General features: G+C 45.2%; 1 protein-coding gene across 2 annotated transcripts in view; it reads left to right on the top strand.

The window, feature by feature from the left end:
• The window catches only part of TDRD1 (tudor domain containing 1), a 59,441-nt gene that overhangs the window by 14,009 nt on the left and 23,679 nt on the right, over window positions 1-21,753 (top strand). For both annotated transcript variants that reach the window (XM_045025325.1, XM_045025327.1), the window contains exons 8-13: window positions 2,526-2,630; window positions 3,029-3,211; window positions 4,162-4,305; window positions 10,636-10,810; window positions 13,505-13,591; window positions 13,832-14,011. In XM_045025325.1, coding sequence (XP_044881260.1) covers window positions 2,526-2,630; window positions 3,029-3,211; window positions 4,162-4,305; window positions 10,636-10,810; window positions 13,505-13,591; window positions 13,832-14,011 — 874 coding nt within the window. The remainder of the gene's footprint in view (window positions 1-2,525; window positions 2,631-3,028; window positions 3,212-4,161; window positions 4,306-10,635; window positions 10,811-13,504; window positions 13,592-13,831; window positions 14,012-21,753) is intronic.

Below are 21,753 nucleotides of genomic sequence, written 5' to 3'. Positions count from 1 at the left end.
AGACACCAGGGCGATTAGAAGAGCACAGTAGGGCATGCTGCACATCGCAGACGCTTTGAAAACCAGTTTCATGACTAGCCAGGCTACGGTGTGAAAATTCTGTTTGTTTCTCCTTGATGAAAACCTGCCCCCTTGGTTCACTCTACTTCCCTGTAAGCCAACTGCCCTCCCCTCCCCTCCCCCCTTCGATCACCGCTTGCAGAGGCAATAAAATCATTATTGTTTCAAATTCATGCATTCTTTATTAATTCATCATACAAATGGGTGGGGGGAACTCCCAAGGTAGCCCGGGAGGGGTGGGGGAGGAGGGCAGCACCAGGTGGGGTGGTGGAGGAGGGAAGGACAAGGTCACACTGCACTTCAAAACTTATTGAATGCCAGCCTTCTGTTGCTTGGGCAATCCTCTGGGGTGGAGTAGTTGGGTGCATGGAGCCCCCCTTCCCCCCGCATTCTTGGGCATCTGGGTGAGGAAGCTATGGAACTTGAGGAGGGTGGGCGGTTACACAGGGACAGCAGCGGCGGTCTGTGCTGCTGCCTTTCCTGCAGCTCCACCAGACGCCGGAGCATATCAGTTTGATCCCCCAGTAGCCTCAGCGTTGCATCCTGCACCTCTCATCTCGCTTATCCCTCCTGTCCTCGCGTTCATTTTTGCTTTCTTGGACTCTGACATTGGTTGCCTCCACGCATTCTTCTGAGCTCTTTCAGTGCAGGAGGACTGCATGAGCTCAGAGAACATTTCATCACGAGTGCAGGTTTTTTTGCTGTCTTATCTGCACTAGCCTCTGGGACGGAGATGATAGGGGGAGCGTTGAAACATTTGCAGCTGCGGGAGGAAAAAAGGGAGAGTAGTATTTAAAAAGACAGATTTTAGAGAACAATGGGTAGACACTTTCATGGTGAACCAAGCTGTTAACATTACATAGCACATGTACTTTTGGTACAAGTGGCATTTTGCCTCTTATATTGAGGGCCTGCTGGTTTGGTGTGAGAGATCACACACACAGGGGGCCAGGCAACAGAATTTAGCTTGCTGGCAGCCATGGTAAGCCATAGTTTTTCGGCTTCTTCAACCTTCATTACATGTGGGATTGGTTTCAAAAGCAGCGCCCTCCTTTCCCATACCAAGCACCCGTTGGGTTTGCCATTTAAAAGGAGGGGCTATACTGGCTGCGAATGCATCCCAAGTCTTCAGGGCAAATGAATCATTAAACATGCTTGCTTTTAAACCATGCATTATATTTACAAAGGTACACTCACCAGAGGTGCCTTCTCTGGCTTCATGGTACGTGAGCCTGCCTTGGGAGGGTTGGGGGCATATTGGCTCCAGGGTGATAAACAGTTCCTGGCTGTTGGGGAGAATGGTTTCTCCACTTGTGTGCTATGCACTATCCTCATCTTCTGCATCCCCAAAATCCTCATCTCTGTTGCATGAGACTCCCTCCTTGCAGGTGTCCACGGACAGGGGTGGAGGTAGTGATAGGGCTCCCCCACCCCCAGATTGCATGCAGCTCATCATAGAAGCAGCATTATCTGGGGGTCTGACATGGAGCGGCCGTTTGCCTCTTTGGTTTTTTGGTAGGCTTGCCTGAGCTCCTTAATTTTCACACGGCACTGCTGTGGGTCCCTGTTGTAGTCTGTGTCCATTATGCCCTTGGAGATTTTTTCAAATATTTTGGCATTTCGTCTTTTGGAATGGAGTTCTGATAGCATGGATTTGTCTCCCCAAACAGCGATCAGATCCAATGCCTCCCGTTTGGACCATGCTGGAGCTCTTTTGTGATTCTGGGACTGCATAGTCACCTGTGCTGATGAGCTCTGCATCGTCACCTGTGCTGATCAGCTTGCCATGCTGGTCAAACAGGAAATGAAATTCAAAAGTTCATGGGGCTTTTCCTGTCTACCTGGCCAGTGCATCTGAGTTGAGATTGCTGTCCAGAGCGGTCACAATGGAGCACTCTGGGATAGCTCCCGGAGGCCAATACCATCGAATTGTGTCCATACTACCCCAAATTTGACCCGGCAATGTTGATTTCAGCGCTAATCCCCTTGTTGGGGAGGAGTACAGAAATAGATTTGAAGATCCCTCTAAGTGAACAAAAATGGCTTCGTCATGTGGACGGGTGCAGAGTTAAATCGTTCTAATGCTGCTAAATTTGACCTAAACTCGTAGTATAGACCAGGGCTTAGACTTCAAAACTGTATGCCTGTACCTGGTGCTTTCAAACAACTCTGTATAGAACAGTGCTCGCTTTTGTCAGAAGAGTTGCTATTCTGAGCAAGCGGTGAAGAGTTGAAGGAAGGTAGTGTCTTTGTGCTCTTTATAGTGTTTAGGCATAAAATTTTCAAAAGCACCTAAGTTCACTTTCTTGGAGACTTAAAATCTTCAGTACCTAAGTCACTTTTGAAAGTTGGACTTGGGTACTTTTGAAAATTAATTAAGCATAAATGCTTTAAAGGCTTGCCCTCAAGTGGGTAATATGTAGACAATTCCAATTTAGAAGTCACCTATATTTGTTTCTAAATAGGGCAGGGTGACACCTGTTGATGCACACAAGATAGAAGATGATTTCAAGAAAATAATGCTTTCTGACCTGCAAAATCTAGGGCTCAAAAAAGATATGGAAATACAGGTACTTTCTCCTTGCCACTCATTGCATGATTAAATTTATTTTTGGAAAATACTGATACATTTCACTGTCAGCATCTTCTGTGTTGTTCATATCTATTTCTTGGACAAGTCACTTTATCACTGTATGCCTGTTTCCTCACCTGTGAAATGTGGATAGCAATCCTGGCCCATCTTTTTAAAAGTTGTTCCATCTGTAGATGGAACTGCTATAAAAGGGGTGTGGATGGTATTCTAGAATTGGGTATTCCTGGCATCAGTAGTATACATCTATCAGCTCTAACTGATAGAGAATATTTATAGTATATAGACGCTCTTCGTGTGTCCATTAAATAGTAAACATGGTAAGTTATTGATAAGTATTAATGTTAGATACTTCAGTACCATGGCTTTTCTTTTTAGGGTACAGTCACGGAATTCAGGAACCCAAGTGAATTTTACATACAGGTCTATTCTTCAGAAGTTTTAGAACATATCAACAAACTTACTGTGAAACTGAAAGATTGTTATGCAAATATTGTTAACCAAGAGGAATATATTCCTATCAAAGGGGAAGTTTGTGTTGCAAAATATTCTCTGGATCAGGTAACTTTCTTTTATTTGGGGCCTGGTAAACATTTTTAAAAGAATGTGGGATTGTAAATATCTAAATGTTTTAAATACTTATAAATTGTGTGTGTTCACTCAGTTTTATATATTCTGTTTTGTGTTGCATGTAACTCCCATTGTTATCAGCACTTGCATTGAGTGATGAATCTGTTGTAGCATTTGGAAAGTGGGTGTAGCTTATACTGTACTCTTGCACATTCTGAATTCCAGCTTTGTAGAAATTCTTGTCTTTTGAGAGAGTTTTCTTTGTCCAAGAGCAGATCATTTTCATGTAATTTTTTTTTAAGTTTTTGTTGTTTTGTTTTTTTTTCAAACAGACCCTAAGCAAGTCAAAATACTTACCAGGATGGACTATCTTGCTATTGGTACAAAGGGACAACCTGCAAATAAGGGCTATACCTCAATTTTTTTAACCTTTGTGCAGGTCATTTGACCCTCCCCATTTACTTCTGAGTCTTACCTGGTGTGTGGCCTGACTTGCCTGACAGCAGTTTTGTTGTTAGTAAAACAACTTATTCCTCCCCTTCTTCATCTCCTACACTTTCTTCTTTCCTCCTTCTTCTTCTTCTTTCTCTCAGTGCTACCAGACTCTTAAGCTGTTAGAAGCACTGTAATGATACGTGGTGTCTGTCTTGGGGGAAGGAGGTGGAAATTTCTTTGGTGCAGACTTGCTGTGAATCCTGAATGTTTTTTTGCTTTGAAATGAACCTTGTCTTAGTGACAGAACTAATTCTTTTTCAGATGGCTTTTTGCCTAAAACGATTGCTATACGATGAGTCTTTTGTTCTTCAGAACTGATCAATATTTTTTAGTTTGTTGCCAACGTGGTGGAATAAAAGTAATTCCTGAACTTATTCCTTTTGTGGAGAATATAATGAGTGTGTAGTTGTGTTTTTACATCCAGAATATCATTTGTTCACGTGTAGACCTGGAACAGAGTACTGGTAAAAAAGGTGGATATCTTGCAGAAGAAAGCACAAGTGTTATATATCGATTATGGCAATGGAGAAAATGCTCCACTAGATTGGATTAAACCACTCCACAAAGACATTGAACTGTTTCCTCCCTGTGTGAGTATTTCTTTTTAACTTCTAACAGCTAGTTGGGTGAGCAAAAGTTGTATTTAAAATGAACAGTTGTCAATTAAATCACTGTTTCTAGTGACATGCTATAATTGCAGTTACTACAACATTTTGTAAAAAGATAATATTGCAAGGGTAGTTTGGTATCGTTCCTTTTATAATGATTAGGGATATGATGTTGTCATGGTACAATTACACATAATTCATGGCATAGTCACAGTAAAAAAATAGATGACTTCACCATATGATCATGGCAACCTTGTGCACCCAGCTGCCATGCATTAGCAGTTAGCTTGTTTTGAAAATTCAAAGAGTCTATGATTAACAGTTAGTTGGTTCAATTTGATCTAGTCCTGTTTCCTCTTTGAAACAGGACTAGATCAAATTGAACCAGCTAACTTAATCAGTGCTTGAATGCGGGGGAGGGAGATACCCTGACCTCTCTTCCACTCAATGTAGATCTCCTAGAAGGGCAGGGCTGGGTTCCCTGTGGTGGCAGCTCCCATTTCTTCCTTTTTGTAGGTCCCGTGGACCTCAATTTCTCCCCCCTTTTCCTATCTCCCTCCCTAGCTGGTTGCTGGGACCTGCTACCCATGCTTGGTGCTTCACTTGGCAGGTCCCAGTCTCCAAGAGCCTAGTCTGGAGAAGCCCCTTCGTCCTAGCAGGAAAAGCATGGCTCTGGCCAGTTGCTCTGCAGAGATCAGCTCAAGCCCGCTGCATCTCATCCTGATCACTCTTCCCCCGGTGACAAGCTGGGGTGTGGGGGACTGGGCCCAGAGTGGGGTCAGGGATCGAGGGGGTTGAGGGATAATGGGATTGAGTGAGTTGGGGGGAGATTACTGGGGGCAGTGGCATTCAAAGAGGACTAGATCAAAGTGAACTAATGAGGTGTTAATGCATGGCAGCTGGATAAATGTCATAATTCGTGGTTCTGTGATGGTGGTGAGCTTTCATGGTGGAGTTGAAGTAAATGGCAAAATTCCTGGATTCCATGATGATGGTGACCACCATGACAGAATTGTATGCCTACTAATGATTCAATTACTATTAGTAATTCAAAGTTTTGATTTTGTGAAGCTTGTGATAGAAAAATATGCAAGTGTTGAAAGTGTTAGCATGAGTAAGTAAATGTGGTAATTAAAAATTTGTCAAAAATTATTAGAGAATTTTGGCCTCTGCATATTTCCGTTCATGGCAGATGTGCCACCCAGAGCAGGCTAGACAATAGAACCTTCTCCAAGCAGTGCTTGTTAAAGCTCAAATAACACCAGCTAATTTGCCCATCATCTAACATACTGTCACCCACACATCTCACCTAATGCTGAAGCATTCGTGAAATATTTTTTCTTTGAACCTTTACAGATTGCTAATCATTTTAGACTGCTTGGTGGCTGTAGTGTTTGGACAAATGTTAATTTGCTATCTGGAATGAGTCCACCAAATTCATTTTCACTTGAAAATTTATACTGAGATCTCAAACTGGTGCTCTATCCCCATACACCTAACATATGATGGGCAGTCACTCATTACCGAGTATGATCATTTTCCATGGGAGTTATGGGTCCTCAGGTGGCTAATAAGGCCAATCCTTGAACCACCAGTTCTATTACAATGAGGGCAGATGCCTCCTGCTGAGCCTGAAAGCTGTTGACCATGACTGGGAGCCAGTCTCTCCTTCCTCCTGCATCTCTTGTCCTGTTCAACTTGTCGGCGATCAAGTTCAAAATGCAGGGGACCATCACGTAGGATTTCACTCCATTTTAAGTGATCCTGGCAAGTGTCTCCCACGTGTCAATGTCAATATTACGCTTTTTTAGGTTTTCCTTCAGCAAGTCCTTATAACGCTTCCATTGTCCACCCATGTTACTGTATCCTTCTTTCAGCTGAGAGAAAAGGACCTGTTTTGGGAGGCGATGGTCTGTCATCTGGACAATGTGACCAGTCCAGTGGAATTGCTGATGGATAACCATTGGCTTGATACTGGTGGTCTTTGCCTCTTCCAGAACACTAATATTGGTGCACCCCTCTTCCCATTTGATCTTCAGGATCTTACGAAGGCAGCATTGATGGTGCCTCTCAAGGACTTTCAAGAGGTGTCTATCAGTTGTCCAATTTTCGGACCAGACAACAGGGTTGGGAGAATAATGGCTTGATAAACAAGAAGCTTGATGTCTGTTTGAATGTTGTGATCTTCAAAAACCCTGTGCCGTAAATGAGAAAAAGCTACACTGGCACAGCTCAGGCAATGTTGAGTTTCTGCATCAATATCTGCCTGGGATGAAAGATACTTCCAAGGTAGAGGAAGTGATCGACAGTCTCCTGTGCTACTCCATTGATTTTTTTGATAGATGAGGCATGTAATACCTCTTTTGGAGAGGGCTGATAGAGTAATTTAGTCTTCTTGATATTAAGAGTGAAACTAAGACATGCGTAAGCATCAGCAATCACATTCAAGATAGTTTGAAGATCTTTCTCAGAGTGGGGGAAAGATTGCGTTGTCATCAGCATGCTGAAGTTCCACAATAGATGTAGAAATCTTACTCTTGGCTTTCAGCCTGCTAAGCCTGAACAGCTTTCCATCCATTCTGTAAATGATTTCAATGCCAGCTGTAAACTTCCCAGCAATTAGGTAAAGAATGACGGCAATAAAAAATTCTCTTCTTACCTAACATATACACCATGGGCTATTTAAGCTGTATTTTGGACCTTGTCTTCTCCCATTTCCATGACATTTGGGCTGGTTCTCTTCCTGAAAATTGAGGTAGTTCTGACTTGCCCATGAAGCTCTGGGTTTTAGCTATGCCTCTTCTACCCTTGTGCCAGATTTCTTCTGTGTGGTGTTCGCTGCTGGCATCCCAGCCTTTGGAGCTAATTTAAGGAAAGCTGTGACAAGCTGCGGAGACTGACTTCCACAGTGTCGTGGAACCAGGAGACATCAGTCAGTCTTTGCCCAAAGCTCCTGGGTCTTCTGCACAGAGATGGTTTCATGGACAAGACAGTCTCCTTTACTATGCAGCTCTGTATCCTTAGAGCAGGTCCACTCTGTGCATTGGATGAAGAAAGAATCCTGTGAGGCAAAATGATATGTGATCATAAATAAGGACTGTTACAATACATATATACAACAGGACTAAATTTAAATTGCAAAAGCCACCTTTAATTCTGGTGTTTCCTTTCTTTTGGGCACTTGACTTTGCAACCTTAATGTTCTTTTTAAATGGCTTTGTGTGTGTGTAATTTCCCAGATTTTTAAAAAGCAAACTTGAAAAACAAATTCCATCTCTTGGCATCATATTGATACCCATGTGGTTCATCAACACTGTTGAGCATACCCAATGTGGATGAAATTGTGGGGATTTTAGCTGCAAAAATCTGAAGTTTCTTCTGGACATGTATGAGGAGCTGTGACTCTTTTCCCCCCCCCCCCCCAGAGACTTAAAACTTGGCCACATTTGGGCAGTTTTTCACAGGGATGGCAAAATATGCACCCCTAAATACAAAGGCCTCTCCTTCCTTCCTTCCCCTCAAAACTTCAAGTATAGGTTTCTTGAGAAGCTCTCATTTAAATTGGGGGAAGCACCCTTTCCAGATGTGCAAGGGGGGAGTACTGTTTTGCCCATAGCTTCCTACCAAGATGCTCATGACACATGCTTCCGTGTTTTGGGTGGGGAACTCCCCTGGGACATCTTCAGACCCAAGACCTCTGGATTTCCCATGAGACTCACCTTCATATAAATATACTTGCTGATAACCTATCCTGTCATACAATTGTCATTCATAAAGCCATGTTTTGTTTTGTTTTTTAAAAAGCCAAAAATGACTGAGAACTTAGAGTAGATGGTAACAGACAGTGAATCCCAGTAATGATTGCACCTTATGATATTCTAAACAAAAAGCTCTCAAGTATGCTGTCGCTGTTCATCACTTCATGCTGACTCAAGACGTAGGTTTCAGAGTTAAAATGTTGGAATCTTATTATATAGATCAAAAATCAGAGCTATTGGTCTAGCATTCACAGCTATCCCTTCCCACTCTGTGAGGTTTAACAGTCCAGGTCACAGCACTCAATACAACAGCAATGTAGTAATGTTTTGTAAGACAGGGAGGAACATGATCATTTCCTCTTTACCAGGAATCTGTTTTTGGAACCGGTGCATTTGTCACCAAATCATTTCAGTAGCTCTGCTTCTGCCAGAATTATAAAATGTCCTAGGACCATCTCCACAGACAGTTCACAAGCAAACCACAGATGGACTGTCATGGACTCTGTCATCCAGAACATTTTTCTGTAAGTGGGATCACCTGACTGTAGATCTATTCGCCTCAAGGATTAATGTCAGCTGTTTTGCTCAAAGGGGAAGGTCTGAGCCAGGTTCTGTGACAAGTGCTTTCCTCAACTTGGGGACTTCAGGAATAATCTAGGCTTATCTACTGATACCATTAATACCAAGGGTTTTCAGAAACCGCATTGTAGGATTCAGCGGTGGTGATCATTAAAACCAGCACAGTCAGTTCCAGTACTGGGACCTCATGAACTTGTCCACTCAGCCACAGATATCCTCATCTTTTAACTATTATAATCTCCCAGAATGAAGGACACTTTCTACATCTGGAGCCAGCTTTGTTGCGCTTGATGGGGTGGATGCTGGCTTGCTAAAGAGGTCAGAGCATACTAGTTCAGAAAAGACTCTACTAGTCTAATATATGCAGCCAAGTGGAAAAGATGCCTTGTTTGGGCAGAGCAATGCCATTTATGTCCTCTAAAGACTTCTGTTCTTGCCATTGTGGACAATGCACTCTCACTATCTTAGGGCTATCAGTCTGTTCAATGGGAGTACACTGAGCAATATCAGCTCACCATCCCCTCACCCGGGAGTCACGCCATATTCTCCTTCCCCACAGTAGCTAGGTTCCTTAAGGCTCTTATTTTCCCCCAGTCCCAGAGCCCTCTCCTTCCTGAGATCCCAGTGTAGTCTTAACTGGGTTAATGGGTTTTCCTTTTTGAGTCCCTCTCATCATGGTCACTCTTGCTCACTCTATCATCCATCTCTGAAGAGGGCCTTATATGTCTACATAGTAGCTAGGAGATGTAAAAACCCAGTGTGACTGTAGCAACCTGGGTGGTGACTTAGGCTAGCTGCCCGCATACAATCCACGACCCCGTGGATATGTACTCTGGCAGCTAGCCCAAGCCAGCACCTGTGCCAACACAGCCACACTGCTATTTTTAGCATGCTAACTTGAGTAGAGCTTGCATGTGAAAGGATTTGCACCTGCTAGCTGCTGTGCAGACATAACTGAAGTGGCTATAACATCAACTCAAAAGTTTGAAATTCAGGCTCTTTTATGTCTTTTCCGTCTTACCATATTCCGTTAGGACACAGTACCCTAAGGCCTCGTGCTACATTTTTTTCCCTGTCAGTGGTAGCCTTCCATTTAAATCAGATGATTTATCTGCCTGTTTTTTAAGGTCCACTACAAAGAGAAGCTAGAAAGTACACATTTGGTGTTTGTAGGGCTCTTTCATTTTACCTTGACAGGATCAAGCCTTTCAGACTCCTTGAGACTATTTGTAGCATTTGCAGATAGAATGAAAGTTCAGGCAAGATTTACCCAAAAGCTAAATGTGTGGGTATCTAATTGTACTAAGGTATGCTATGAGCTAACAAGATCAGATCCACCCATGCAGGTAAGAGCCAACTCGATTGGAACTCAGGCTTCCCTGAGATGCATACCTATCTTAAATCCTCAGAGTGGCTACTCTGGGATCACTGCTTGTTAGTCACCAAAAGTGGAATACATATCGACAGTCATTTTAGAGAGAACAGTTACGTGCTCCACAGTAACTGGCCCTTTGAGATGTTATTCCACTGCCCTCCCGCCTTCTCCTGTGAAGTTCTATAGCACCTGGATTCTGTTCCTGTGAAAGAACTGAAGGACGGAGGGGAAGGGGAGGCGCAAGGGCAGTCTTTTACATGGGGTACATGTCCATATATACTCCACTTCTGGTGTGCACACTAGGTCTTGAAGACACGTCTGCACTTATTGTAGGGTCTGGCACAATGTGTATAGCACAATGAATGAGGATAACAGTGGAGGCAGGGAAAGAACAGGAACAAGAATTACAATATATTGTCACTTAGTTCCCCAGTAACCGTAGTACCTTATGTAAAGAGCTTGAATCGTTAATATGGACCTCATTGACTTGAGTGCAAAAACAAAAATAAGAACCAGTGACTGTTGCTTGCAAACCAAAAATTTTGCAAGCCCTAATTTTATTTTCTTAAAAAATGTATTCTTTATGGTCCTCTCTTTCAGGCCATTAAGTGTTGTGTTGCTAATGTTGCTCCAAAACAAGGCGAATGGAACAAAGACTGTGTTAGCATTATTACCCCTCTGCTCGTGGGACAGTACTGTTCGGTGACTGTTGTTGACCTATTACAGGAGGAGATGATGACTTGTTTCGCTGTAGATGTTGTCCTGCCAGGTTCTGGTAAGATAGGTTTGATTGTTCAGGGAAATATCTTCAAAATTGTCTGTTGTGATTCTCATTTCTGTTCCCTTAAAGCAGTGTTTCCCAAACTTGGGACGCCGCTTGTTTAGGTTCGGCTGATTGCGGCTCCCAGTGGACGCGGCAGGTAAACAAACCAGCCCGGCCCACCAGGGGCTTTCCCTAAACAAGCGGCATCCCAAGTTTGGGAAACACTGCCTTAAAGCGCTCTACAGAAATGAGATCTCACACTTTTTACCTAAAATGTTTAGTTTTCTAGTTTTAGACATTTGAATTGCTGCAATAGAGATCTTTGTTTTCAGAAGTTGTGTGTCTTGATTGGCTTAGTCTCATGCTTTGACTACCTTTTATAAACTTAAATGCTTCAACAGTGAACTTTTTTTTTTTATTATCCAGACTTTCTAAATTATCTTGTTAATTTTCTTCCTATATGGTGCTAGTTTTTATAGTGCTCTTGTATACTGGCATGTAGTGACTTGGGGTTATTTCCTTACATTTTTTTTCTTACTGTAATAGTAAAAAAAATTTTCACTCTGTTTACTTAGAGGTAGTTGCCTTTTCCAGGAACAACTGTAACTCTGTCCTGTAGTGATGTTATATAGTAATAATATGGCTGTGACTAATGTGTCTTAGTTTCTGTGGTCCTAGTGTACATTAAATGAATTCTCAAAGACATATCTGATTTTATGTTTCCCCTCAAGCCATCGCTACAGGGCAGACTTAAGGTTGTTTGAATCCCTAAACTCTGCATTGCTTAGCTTAACATGTTTGGATTTCTTTTAATTATTGAGTTTTTAATGCATGGCTTGAAATTTTTTTTTTTAAAAATCCTTAAATTACGGATACATACTCTCAACCTTAAACCCAGCTTCTAAGAGATTTTGTTTTCCCCTCCTGGGAGACTACTTATTTTTTAAAAATTTATTTAAGATTACATACTAAACTAAACAAGAATCCCCCCCACCCAATGCTACTACATGATATTTCTAATTATTTGAAGACATAATACCAGCCTTAAATCTTTACATGTTAAGGACGTAGTCCTCCGTAGAGAAGAGTAGCATGAAGCAGCCCGAGTGTATTGGCCAGTTAAGCAGCTGTAAACCCAGCCTTGCATTGCTATAACAGCTGAGATATACTAGTGGATCTGGACCTAGGTTTGCAATTAATTTATTGGTTTTGAGAGCTCTTTGTGAAACCAGTGCTATGTGAAGAGGGGAGGCAGGGAGAGCTCAGGTCTATTGTACCCGCTCTTTTAGGGTCCCTGTTGTGCTGCTGCTTTGGTGTGCAGTGCTGTGCTGGTGTGCCATGAAGTTAAGGCAGTGGTACCATCTAGTCCAGAGGTGGCCAACCTGTGGCTCCAGAGCCACATGAGGTTATTCAGAAGTTAATATGCGGCTTCTTGTATAGGCACCGATTCTGGGACTGGAGCTATAGGCTCCAACTTTCCAATGTGCTGAGTGGGGGGGGGTTGCTCACTCTTCAACCCCCAGCTCTGCCACAGGCCCTGCCCCCACTCCATCATTTCCCGTCCCCTCCCCTGAACCTGTCACACCCTCGCTCTTTCCCCCTGAGCCTCCTGCACGCCATGAAACAGCTGATCAGGAGGTGCAGGGATGGGGACGTGCTGATCGGCGGAGCTGCCAGTGGGAGGGAGGCGCGGGGAGTGGGGGCGGGGGGAGCTGATGGGGGCCTGCTGACACATTACTTGGCTCTTTGGCAATGTACATTGGTAAATTCTGGCTCGTTCTCAGGCTCAGGTTAGCCACCCCGATCTAGTCTTTTAGTCACTGATGTCCATACTATGCCTGCAGCCACAGAGCCTTTAAAGAGTAGTGATATTTGAGCCAGTTAACTTAACAATGAGAACTTTTGACATGCAGCTAGTTTCCTGCATGCTATTGAATAACGATAGCAAATAGAATTGTTAGCTATAAAGGAAGAATGCTGATTGAATTACAGTGGTCCCACTTAAGTTATCTGAGCCTGGCAGTAGCCCGTATAATCATAACAGATACGATTGTTAATAACTTAGCTTAATTATAACCCAACTTCTTCAAATATAAGTTGTGCATGAGATAAAATTAATTTTGTCTATTTGAGAGTTTGAAGTATTTGTAGTGTTCTTCTCATTTGGGACAAAGAGAAGAGACTGTCAGACACTGAAGAGCTTAAAGGACCCACTTTTTAATTAACTCATAAGCTAATGGATTTACTTGTAAATTCTCAGACCTCATTCTGTACTCAAAGTTCTGTAAGTTTGGGGAAGATCTGGAGAGGCTGAATCCTGCCTTAACTATAGAGTCCTGGCATGATGATAAATTCAGTAACGATTGTTATAGATATTTTGGTCAAGTGAAATTAGCAAGGCAATAATATTTGAGAAATGGGTGTTTTTAGGAAGCTTCTGAGTAGTCGTACTACTCAGAGACTTGTGTGTGTGTGTGTGTGTGTGTGTGTATATATATATATATATATATATATCTATATAAAAATGTTGTTCAACACCCATGGCATGCTAGATGCTTGACCAACAAGTAAAATAGAAATATTCTAGGTCAGATTTTCCAGGGTTAGTAGTTTAGAGAGTGTGTTCAGAAAACACGATTTAAAAAACTAGTCTGAGACTGCCTTTGTATGTTAAATTAGTTTAATTTTCATAAATATGTGTTTTAGGGAAACACCTAGATAAAATACTTCTCGAAATGGGGCATGAATTGAGTCCGAAGAGGAAAGAAACTAAGAAAATTAACCCAGATACAGGTGAGTAAACCAGTCATGCTTTTGACAAATTGATCTGAAATTTGGGAATGATATCTTTTCCTATTTTGGATGGTGTGGAGATAATGGTGAAGTTAGGTTGCCCTCTGTTTCAAACTGTTACTTAAGATGTTGGACAGTGGAACTAGCTTCAGTTCACCGTTGACGGTGATGTGGTGTGTTTTCTTATTAGAATATTCACTCAGTAAAATAGCTTCTCCTATTATGTTTGTATTTCCTCAGGTACTGTGTTACAAAAGGATTCTGAGGGAGAAAGAGAAAAAACAGCTGAAGATGAACTGGTTCAGAATAGTGATTTAGCCATAAAGGTTGTTTCCGTATCCGTGGGAGATACATTTTCTGGTGTAGTTGCCCATATTCAAACGCCAGAAGACTTTTTCTGTCAACAGATGCATAATGGCCGTAAGTGAATATATACAGGTCATTCTAAAGTAAAAGTGTTAACATAATCGTTTATGCAAAAATAGGAAGTTACAATTATATATACTATTTTCTTTTTAACAAAAAGCACCTGAAGGTTCCAGGCAGTGATGAGCTGCCAAAATATTAACAACAGGTTCCCTCCTCCTCACCCCGGGGGAGGGGGGGGTTGTGGCCGCCCCCTCCCCCCGGGCCTCATACCCAATCCAACCCTCCGCGTTCTTTGATGCACCCTGGGATCCCTGCCCCATCCACCCCCCTTCCCTGACCCCCTGACTACCCCCTGCTGCCCCATCCAACCCCTCCTCTCATTCCTGATTGCCCCCTGAGACCCCTGCCCCATCCAACCACCCCTTCTCCCTGTCCCTGACTGCCCCCTCATCCAACCCCTGCTCCTTCCTGACTGTCTCCCCAGGACCCTTGCCCCCATTCAGTCCCCCTGTTCCCTTCCCTCTGACTGCCCCACCCCTATCGACCCTCCCCCCCCCCCCCCCCCAAACTCCCCTGCCCTCTTCCAACACCCTCTCCCTGCTCTCTTACAGCGCTGCCTGGAGCCGCTCCGGCGGGACCAGCACCGGCACTGTGGGGCCCGAGCTGGGCTGGGCCGGAGCTACGGCACCAGGGCCAGCACTGGCACTGGCGCTGCGGGGCCTGAGCTGGGCCGGAGCCGCAACCGCGGGGGCCGGGACTAGCACCGGTGCCCGGGGCCGGCCAGGCCGGAGCCAACACTGGTGCCAGCGCTGCGGGGCCTGGGCTGGAGCCGCGGGCTGGAGCCGCGGGCACGGGCCCAGCACCAGTGCCTGGGACCGGCCGGGCTGGAGCCACAACCGCAGGGCCGGACCCAGCACCAGTGCCCAGGACCAGCCAGGCCGGAGCCGCAACCGCGGGGCCGGGCCCAGCACCGGCGTCCGGGATCGGCTGGGCCGGAGCAAGCACTGGAGCCCGGGACCGGCCGGAGCTGCAGCGCCAGGACCAGCGCCGGCGCCGCAAGGCCCAAGCCGGGCTGGAGCCACAACCGCGGGGGCCGGGCTGGAGCTGTGGAGCCGAAGCTGGGGGCTCTCGGCGGGGGCCGGGACCAGGCTGGGGCTGGGGGCGCTCGGCTGGGGGGGTGCCAGGCTGGAGGGAGCCGCGCTCCGGGACCAGGAGCTGTGCTGGAGGGAGCTGTTGAGCCAGCCACACCTCCCCTCCCCCCCCCGCGCCCCAGCATACTTGCCTGCCTGCTTGCCTGTTCAGGCTTCCTGCGAACATCTGATTCGCGGGAAGCAGGGGAGGAGGAGGAGAAGGGGGGCGGAGCAGGAGAGGATGGGGAAGTGAGCTTGGGCCTGAGCTTTTGTTAAATAAAGCCCTTATAGAACCGGTTGTCCTGGAACAACCGGTTCTAAAAGGGCTGCTAAATTTAACAACCGGTTTATGTGAACCGGTGCGAACCGGCTCAAGCTCACCACTGGTTCCAGTGGAAGAAGGTGGGACCAGAAGGAGGGGAAATTGAGTTAGGGCTCCTAGTTTATTCCCCCAGAATAAGGGCTGCATGCAACTTGAAGCTTACAATACCTGGTGAAGACTGGTGAATATCTGTGAGTCTGGAAGAGGCTGAAAACAGCAGGATCCTATGGCACAGAGTTTAGCTTTCTTGTGTGGCCACTTGACAGAATTATTTTTTTCTGCCTTGTGTGAACAAAAAAAGTGATTTTTTTTTATTTGTTGAACTGACCCAAAATATATTGTTTAATGCTGAACTGATTCTAAACTAATACTTACAGTGCAATATTTCCTTATAGCAGTTGCAGTTTGAGTGCTTGATGCCCCTATTCTCTCTCATGGCTAAATCCACAGATTGTCAGTATGGGTCATTGCCTGTCTGCCCCTTACTGCTACAGAATCAAAGCTTATTGGATGGCAGACAAGAAACTAGCCCCCACTTTCCAGAGACCCCTCCCCTCAGTTTTGGGTTTGTTCTGCCTCCAGTAGCTATTGGCAGGGAAGTGGAATCCAGCACCTGCTGCAAGAGAGACTGGGAAAACAAAACCCAAAATATGAAGATGCAGTTTCTCATACAGTGCCACTCCCAACTGCTCAAGTAACGGGCTATGAGAATGATGGGGAGAGGTCCAGACAGGAGACCAAGGCTACGCCTGTTCTGCATCCCTGCAATAAGTTTGTGCCTTGTTTTCCAGCTGCCTCATCCTCTGGGTTGGAAATTGTTTCGCTTTGGTGGCCTTATTCTGACCCAGGAGCTAGTTCCCCACTAGCAGGGAGTTTGACAGCCAGACTGCAAATGTCTTGAAGGATGGAGGAAAAATGGAGAGCTCTTTGGCCACCAGAGGCAGACACATCAAAAGACAGCATCCTGGCACAGGGAAACTGTAGGCGGGCCCAGCTGAATCTGCCAGACGCAGAACAAGAAGTGACTAGTAAGACTGTTTCAGGGACATGCCCTCCTGCAATGCAGGTCACATCATTCCCACCTCCTTCCCCCCCAATCCAAGTCAGGAAATTGTCTCCTTCCATTAGCCTCCAGGAAAGTCAGGAATTCTGCATATATAGGGAAGAAGAAGGGAATCTCATCAGGAAGAAATTATCCCTTGGTCTAGGTAGCTCTTGGGTTTGGTATGAAAAGCATTGTTACCTCAAAGTCTGCTGTCTTGGAGCCCTGGGCACCCGCTCAGTGTCCCCTTACTAGCATATGGTCTACTCTCAAAAGGGTATGATAAAGAGATGCATTTAGCAGAGGAGGTTCATGGGACTCCTCACCTGACTCAGATTCCCAATCCCAACCTCCCCTAAAGAGTAAAATTTAAAAAAGGGGGGGAAGAGGTTCAAAAAAATTCCACAGAAATATAGGAAAAAAACTTTGGCCTGTTCTTCTGAGAGAACCATTTTCTTTGACTCATCAAAAACTCTGCTTACAAGGTTTTGATCCATGAAAAGTGTAGTGAGGTGCTCTGGCTCCCTGCCGAGCCTGAGAAGGATGAGCCAGACCAGGCACCGAGGTGGGCGGAGCCACCACCGCCTGTCCCTGCCCCCTGGAAGTCAAAGGGCGGGACAGGAAGTATAAAAGCCCGGCCCCAGAGCTCAGTTAGGCTGTGGCTGCCAGAGAGGACAGACGCTGGTGCTCGAGCTTCCGCCGGGCCCAGCCTTCCAGAGGAGTGCTGGCCTGAGCTTCCCTGGGCCCGGTATCCAGAGGAGTGCTGGCCTGAGCTTCCCCTCCGCCTGGCATCCAGAGGAGCAGGGCCGGCTTTAGGAAGTGCGGGGCCCAATTCCAACAGTTTCGACGGGCCCTGGCAGGGATGACTTAAAAAAAAAAACACATGTGAAAAACACGTGTGGCTTGTACTCACCGGGTGGTGCTCTGAGTCTTTGGTGGCCTTCGGCGGTGGGTCCTTCACTCGCTCCAGGTCTTCAGCGGCACTGAAGGACCCGCTGCCAAAGTGTCGCTGAAGACCCAGAGTAAGCGAAGGACCCGCTGCTGAAGTGCCGCTGAAGACCCGGAGCGCCGCCAGGTGAGTAAAAATTAAAAAGGCACCTCTAGCCAGGGAAGGGATTCTCACTGGGCGCGGGGCCCTCTTAGGCACGGGGCCCGATTCGGGGGAATTGGTGGAATAGGCCTAAAGCCGGCCCTGCAGAGGAGTCGCCTGAGCTCCCCTCCACCCGGTATCCTGAGGAGCCCATGGTCTGGGACCCACCGGATGACGCCGGCGAAAGACAGGTACCTAGGGAGGGGGAGACTGGAAGCGGCCCGGGGGTAGCTGGCCCGGGGGTAGCTGACCCAAGTCTGGCTCCAGGGGACCCCGAGCCAATGTCAGTGTGTTGCGGCCAGGATCCCCACTGACTGCAGCGAATCTTTGCCGCTGCTAGGGCCCCGGCTGGAACGCAGTGGAGTGGGAGGGCCTGCGTTCCCCCTGTCACCCTTCTAAGGGTGGCAGACTCCCCCTCCCCCTGGCCTGAGGAGGCCTTAGATACTGTGTTTGCTCAGCCCTGCTGAAAGGCCTGAGCCTGAACTGCTACTGCCCTGCCCTGCCCAAGGGCCTGGGCTTAGATACTGTTTGCGCTCAGCCCTGTTGAAAGGCCTGAGCTGGGACTGCTTGTTGCCCCGCCCTACTCCAGGGCTGGGCTTCTAGACACTGTGTTTACTCAGGCCCTGCTAAAGGGCCGGGACTCTGCCTTGTTTAGAGACTGTTGGTTTGCTCAGCCCCTGCTGAGGGGTCTGAGTCCGAGACGGATTGCTGCCTGTAGTGAGGCGCCCTGGCTCCCCGCCGCGCCTGAGAAGGACGAGCCCCTTACCGGACTCTTACACAAGAAAAAAATTAATAAAAGGAATAGAAATTTTTGCGTCTGATTTTTCTTTATCTTCATCATCCATTTAATTCATTTTCATCCTCATCTTTATGTGTATCACCAAAGAAAAAGAAGACTAGGAAGTATGTTCAATGCAAGTCCCGGAGAGGAGAATAGTCAAAAGAAAAATCAGGATTTTCTTCAAGAAGGAAGGTGAACTCTAAAGTCAAAATCTAAATAGCAGGATGAAGCAAAGCAAGAGGATCTTTTTCAAACTGTGATTTGAGAAGATGTTACAAAAGGTGATTAGATACTTCAGGTATTTTAATGGATGAGCCCATTAGCAAATACTCCAAGGAAGAAAAGGTGTTTGGTCCAGAAATGATGACAAAATATTTTCTAGTCGATTCATATTCTGAATTATACATTATCCTTCACATCTTTTTGGAAAAAGTAATTAAGGCCAAATGGGAAACACTGTCAAAACCTCAGAGTATCCAGGTATATCAAAAAATTCTACAACTAACACTGTAGCAAAGGAGATTTTGTCTCTTCCCAAAGTGTCAGAGTAATAGGATAGTCTAAGATGCTGCTATCCTAATGCAAGAGGATTTTTTTCCTGAAAGAACCCAATAATTGCAGAATGGAAAGACCATTGTTCTGTACGTTTGAGGCTGCATCTTCCTTTCTGTTGTGCAGGACAGGCCTGGCCTGGCCTGGACTGACAGTTTGGCAGCCAGACTGCCCTCCCCCCCCCCCCCCCCCAAAAAAAAAGGTTAAGAAATTGTTTTGGTTAGGTTCAAAATTAAAGAAAATCTCAATGAAACCAGGGATGCTTGGTGTTTTCAGCACATGCCATGACCTCCAGCATATTTAGTGTCTTCAAAATATTCAGGAGGTGGCTTATTTGGAGAGCTGTTCGAGACAAAGTAATGCTGGAATCCTCAAATAAATCAAAAAAGATCTTACAGAACCATCCTTACTCCAAATCTGGGGAAAGGGATAGCTGACCTTATTATGAGTATGAATCTTGTTTTCTTGGCTACTGAAAGTATGGAAGTTAAGATTACAGCAAATCTAAGCCTTGAAAGGGTAGATATCATCAGTCTTCCTGCAATGAAAATTCCAACACTTAAAAACAATGCCTGACTAAGTCTGGAGAATTCCAATGAGCGACAGCTGTGGGGAGACTATTAAAATTCAAGGACCAGTGATCTTTCTCCATATCAGACTGATGGATCCTGGATGCCTTTTGACAAGGGTACATTGAAGATTCAGACTATTTGAAAATTCTTTGTTTTCTCCCTTCTCCAGTATCCTTAAATCCACAAACAAGGCAAAATATTCCAAAGGCCATAAATCATCTTCTGCAAATCAGCAAGATAATTACCAAGGTGGAGATGTTCTCTGAACACTACTCAGTCTTGGTTTTGTACCCAAGAGATCCAGGGAGGACAGAGCATTGTTGGACTAAAACTGAACAAGTCCATAAGAAGGGCCAGAGTCAAGATGGAGATCTGAAAGTCCATAGTGGTGGCGATCTGACAGAGGGATTACCTTACAGCAATCAGTTTGAAGGAGGCCTAACTTCATATGCAAGTTCACCAAGTACACAAGAGATTTCTGTGCTTTGTTCATGAGATCAGTTGTTTTCTATACAAAATGCTGCTTTCAGACAGTCATCTATATCTCACAAAAGTCCTCATTCTGGTGGTTTTTCTCAGGCAGAACAGGATACAGATATACCCTTCCCTGGACATTATTCTAGTCAGAGCCTCCTCTGAGGAGGGGTCTATTTTGGTGGCTCAAACAAAAATCCAAACGTTGCAACAGCATGGGTTTATAGAAAAGTTTCAAAAATGAGGTCTCTTTAGCCTTCTCAGCACCTAATTAATCTTGGTGTGTTGATGGACACAGAGGCCCACAAAATCTTTGTCAGCTGAAAAATGGGACAAGATAAATTCAGCAAGTAGCCCTCCTCAGGAGGTACCAGAGGACATGGGTAGGCACTCTGAGTGTTGTAGGGATGCATGTCCTGCATTGGGATAGTGCCCTGGGCAAGAATGCCTGTGAGGATTCTCCAGGTTCCTGTTGTCCCTTCCCCACCATTTTCTGATATCTCTCTCTCTCTCTCTCTCTCCTGCCCCCCCCCCACTCTCCAAATCTTGGAAATCCCAGGGTTAGTGGATGAGTCCAGAGAGATTTCAGGATGGTTTGGCCATGGCAGAATCAAAGCAGTATATCATCACAGATGCCAGTCTGGAAGGGTGGGGAACATGGGGAACATTCTCTGAGAAGTTGGTGGCTCAACGGATATGGTCCTTCTCAGCATGAAAGAAAAACAAATTTTCCTAGAGCTGAGGCTGGGCCCAACAACTGGCCCCAGCGTTGCTGAATGGTCATATTTTGGTACTCTCTCACATGGCAGCAATGGAATACATGAACCATCAGGAGGGTATGAGGTCGAGGGATCTACAAAAGGAAGCAGCATCTGTGATGCAGTGGATGGAAGTCCATCTTGATATACAGGGCCCTGATACACCATAGATCACCAATAATGTGAAGACTGACTGGCTGAGCAGTAGAAAAATTGATGAGGCAGATTGGAGTCTTCACAATCAATCCTTTTTGGAGTTCTGATTTTAATCTTTCCGTCCAAGACACACCAGTAGGTTCACTAATAATTTGCAAGAAGAAGGGAGCCAGGAGCCCTAGGTATACATGCCTTGTCACTCAAGTTTCAAAAGAGCTTACTTTATGCTTTTCCCCAGTGCCCATCATCACAAGCGTAATACAGAAGATCAGGAAGGAGGAAACGGATGTTGTGGTAGGTGTGGTTCTTTGAGATGTGTTGTCCACACAGATTCCACTACCCACCTTGCATCCTCACTAATCGGAGTCCCACTATGTGGGATTTTTATTTGCAAAGGAACTGAGTAGCAGTTGCATGTCCTGTTTGGTGGCAGTGAGCAAAAGGATATGAGGGGAATCTATTAAAAAATCTGATCTTGTGCGTGTAAGGCACTTGTGTATCAAGAGTGGAATCTGAGCGGACAACACATTTGGAGACCCAGTTGCTATAGGGTAAGTAGCTGAATTTTTCAGTTTTCCCAATGGAAAAATCAAACATTTTAGTAAATCAAAATTTTCTCATTTTAGAATTTTGATTTTACAAAAACTATTTTGTGTTGAAGAATAATTTTGATTGAAAAATATATACTAGAGCTGGCTGGGAATTTTCTAACAGGAATTCATCCTCTAGATCACTGAATAGAATTCATCACTCTTGTGAAGATTGGCTGTACATACCAAAACAGAACAGTGTGTTTTCGTTTTTTTTCCCACTTGTTTTCATCTCTGAACAGTCTTGGACCTGATAGTTAGACTTTTGTCATCTCCAGAGATTCAAGATGATTAGTCATTTAGCTGGTACTCTGAAGAAATTCTTG

The sequence above is a fragment of the Mauremys mutica genome, chromosome 7, assembly GCF_020497125.1.
Source record: "Mauremys mutica isolate MM-2020 ecotype Southern chromosome 7, ASM2049712v1, whole genome shotgun sequence".
Classification (NCBI taxonomy): Eukaryota; Metazoa; Chordata; order Testudines; family Geoemydidae; genus Mauremys; species Mauremys mutica.
Note: the sequence above shows the minus strand (reverse complement) of the source record. Positions and strands in the feature narration are given on the sequence as shown.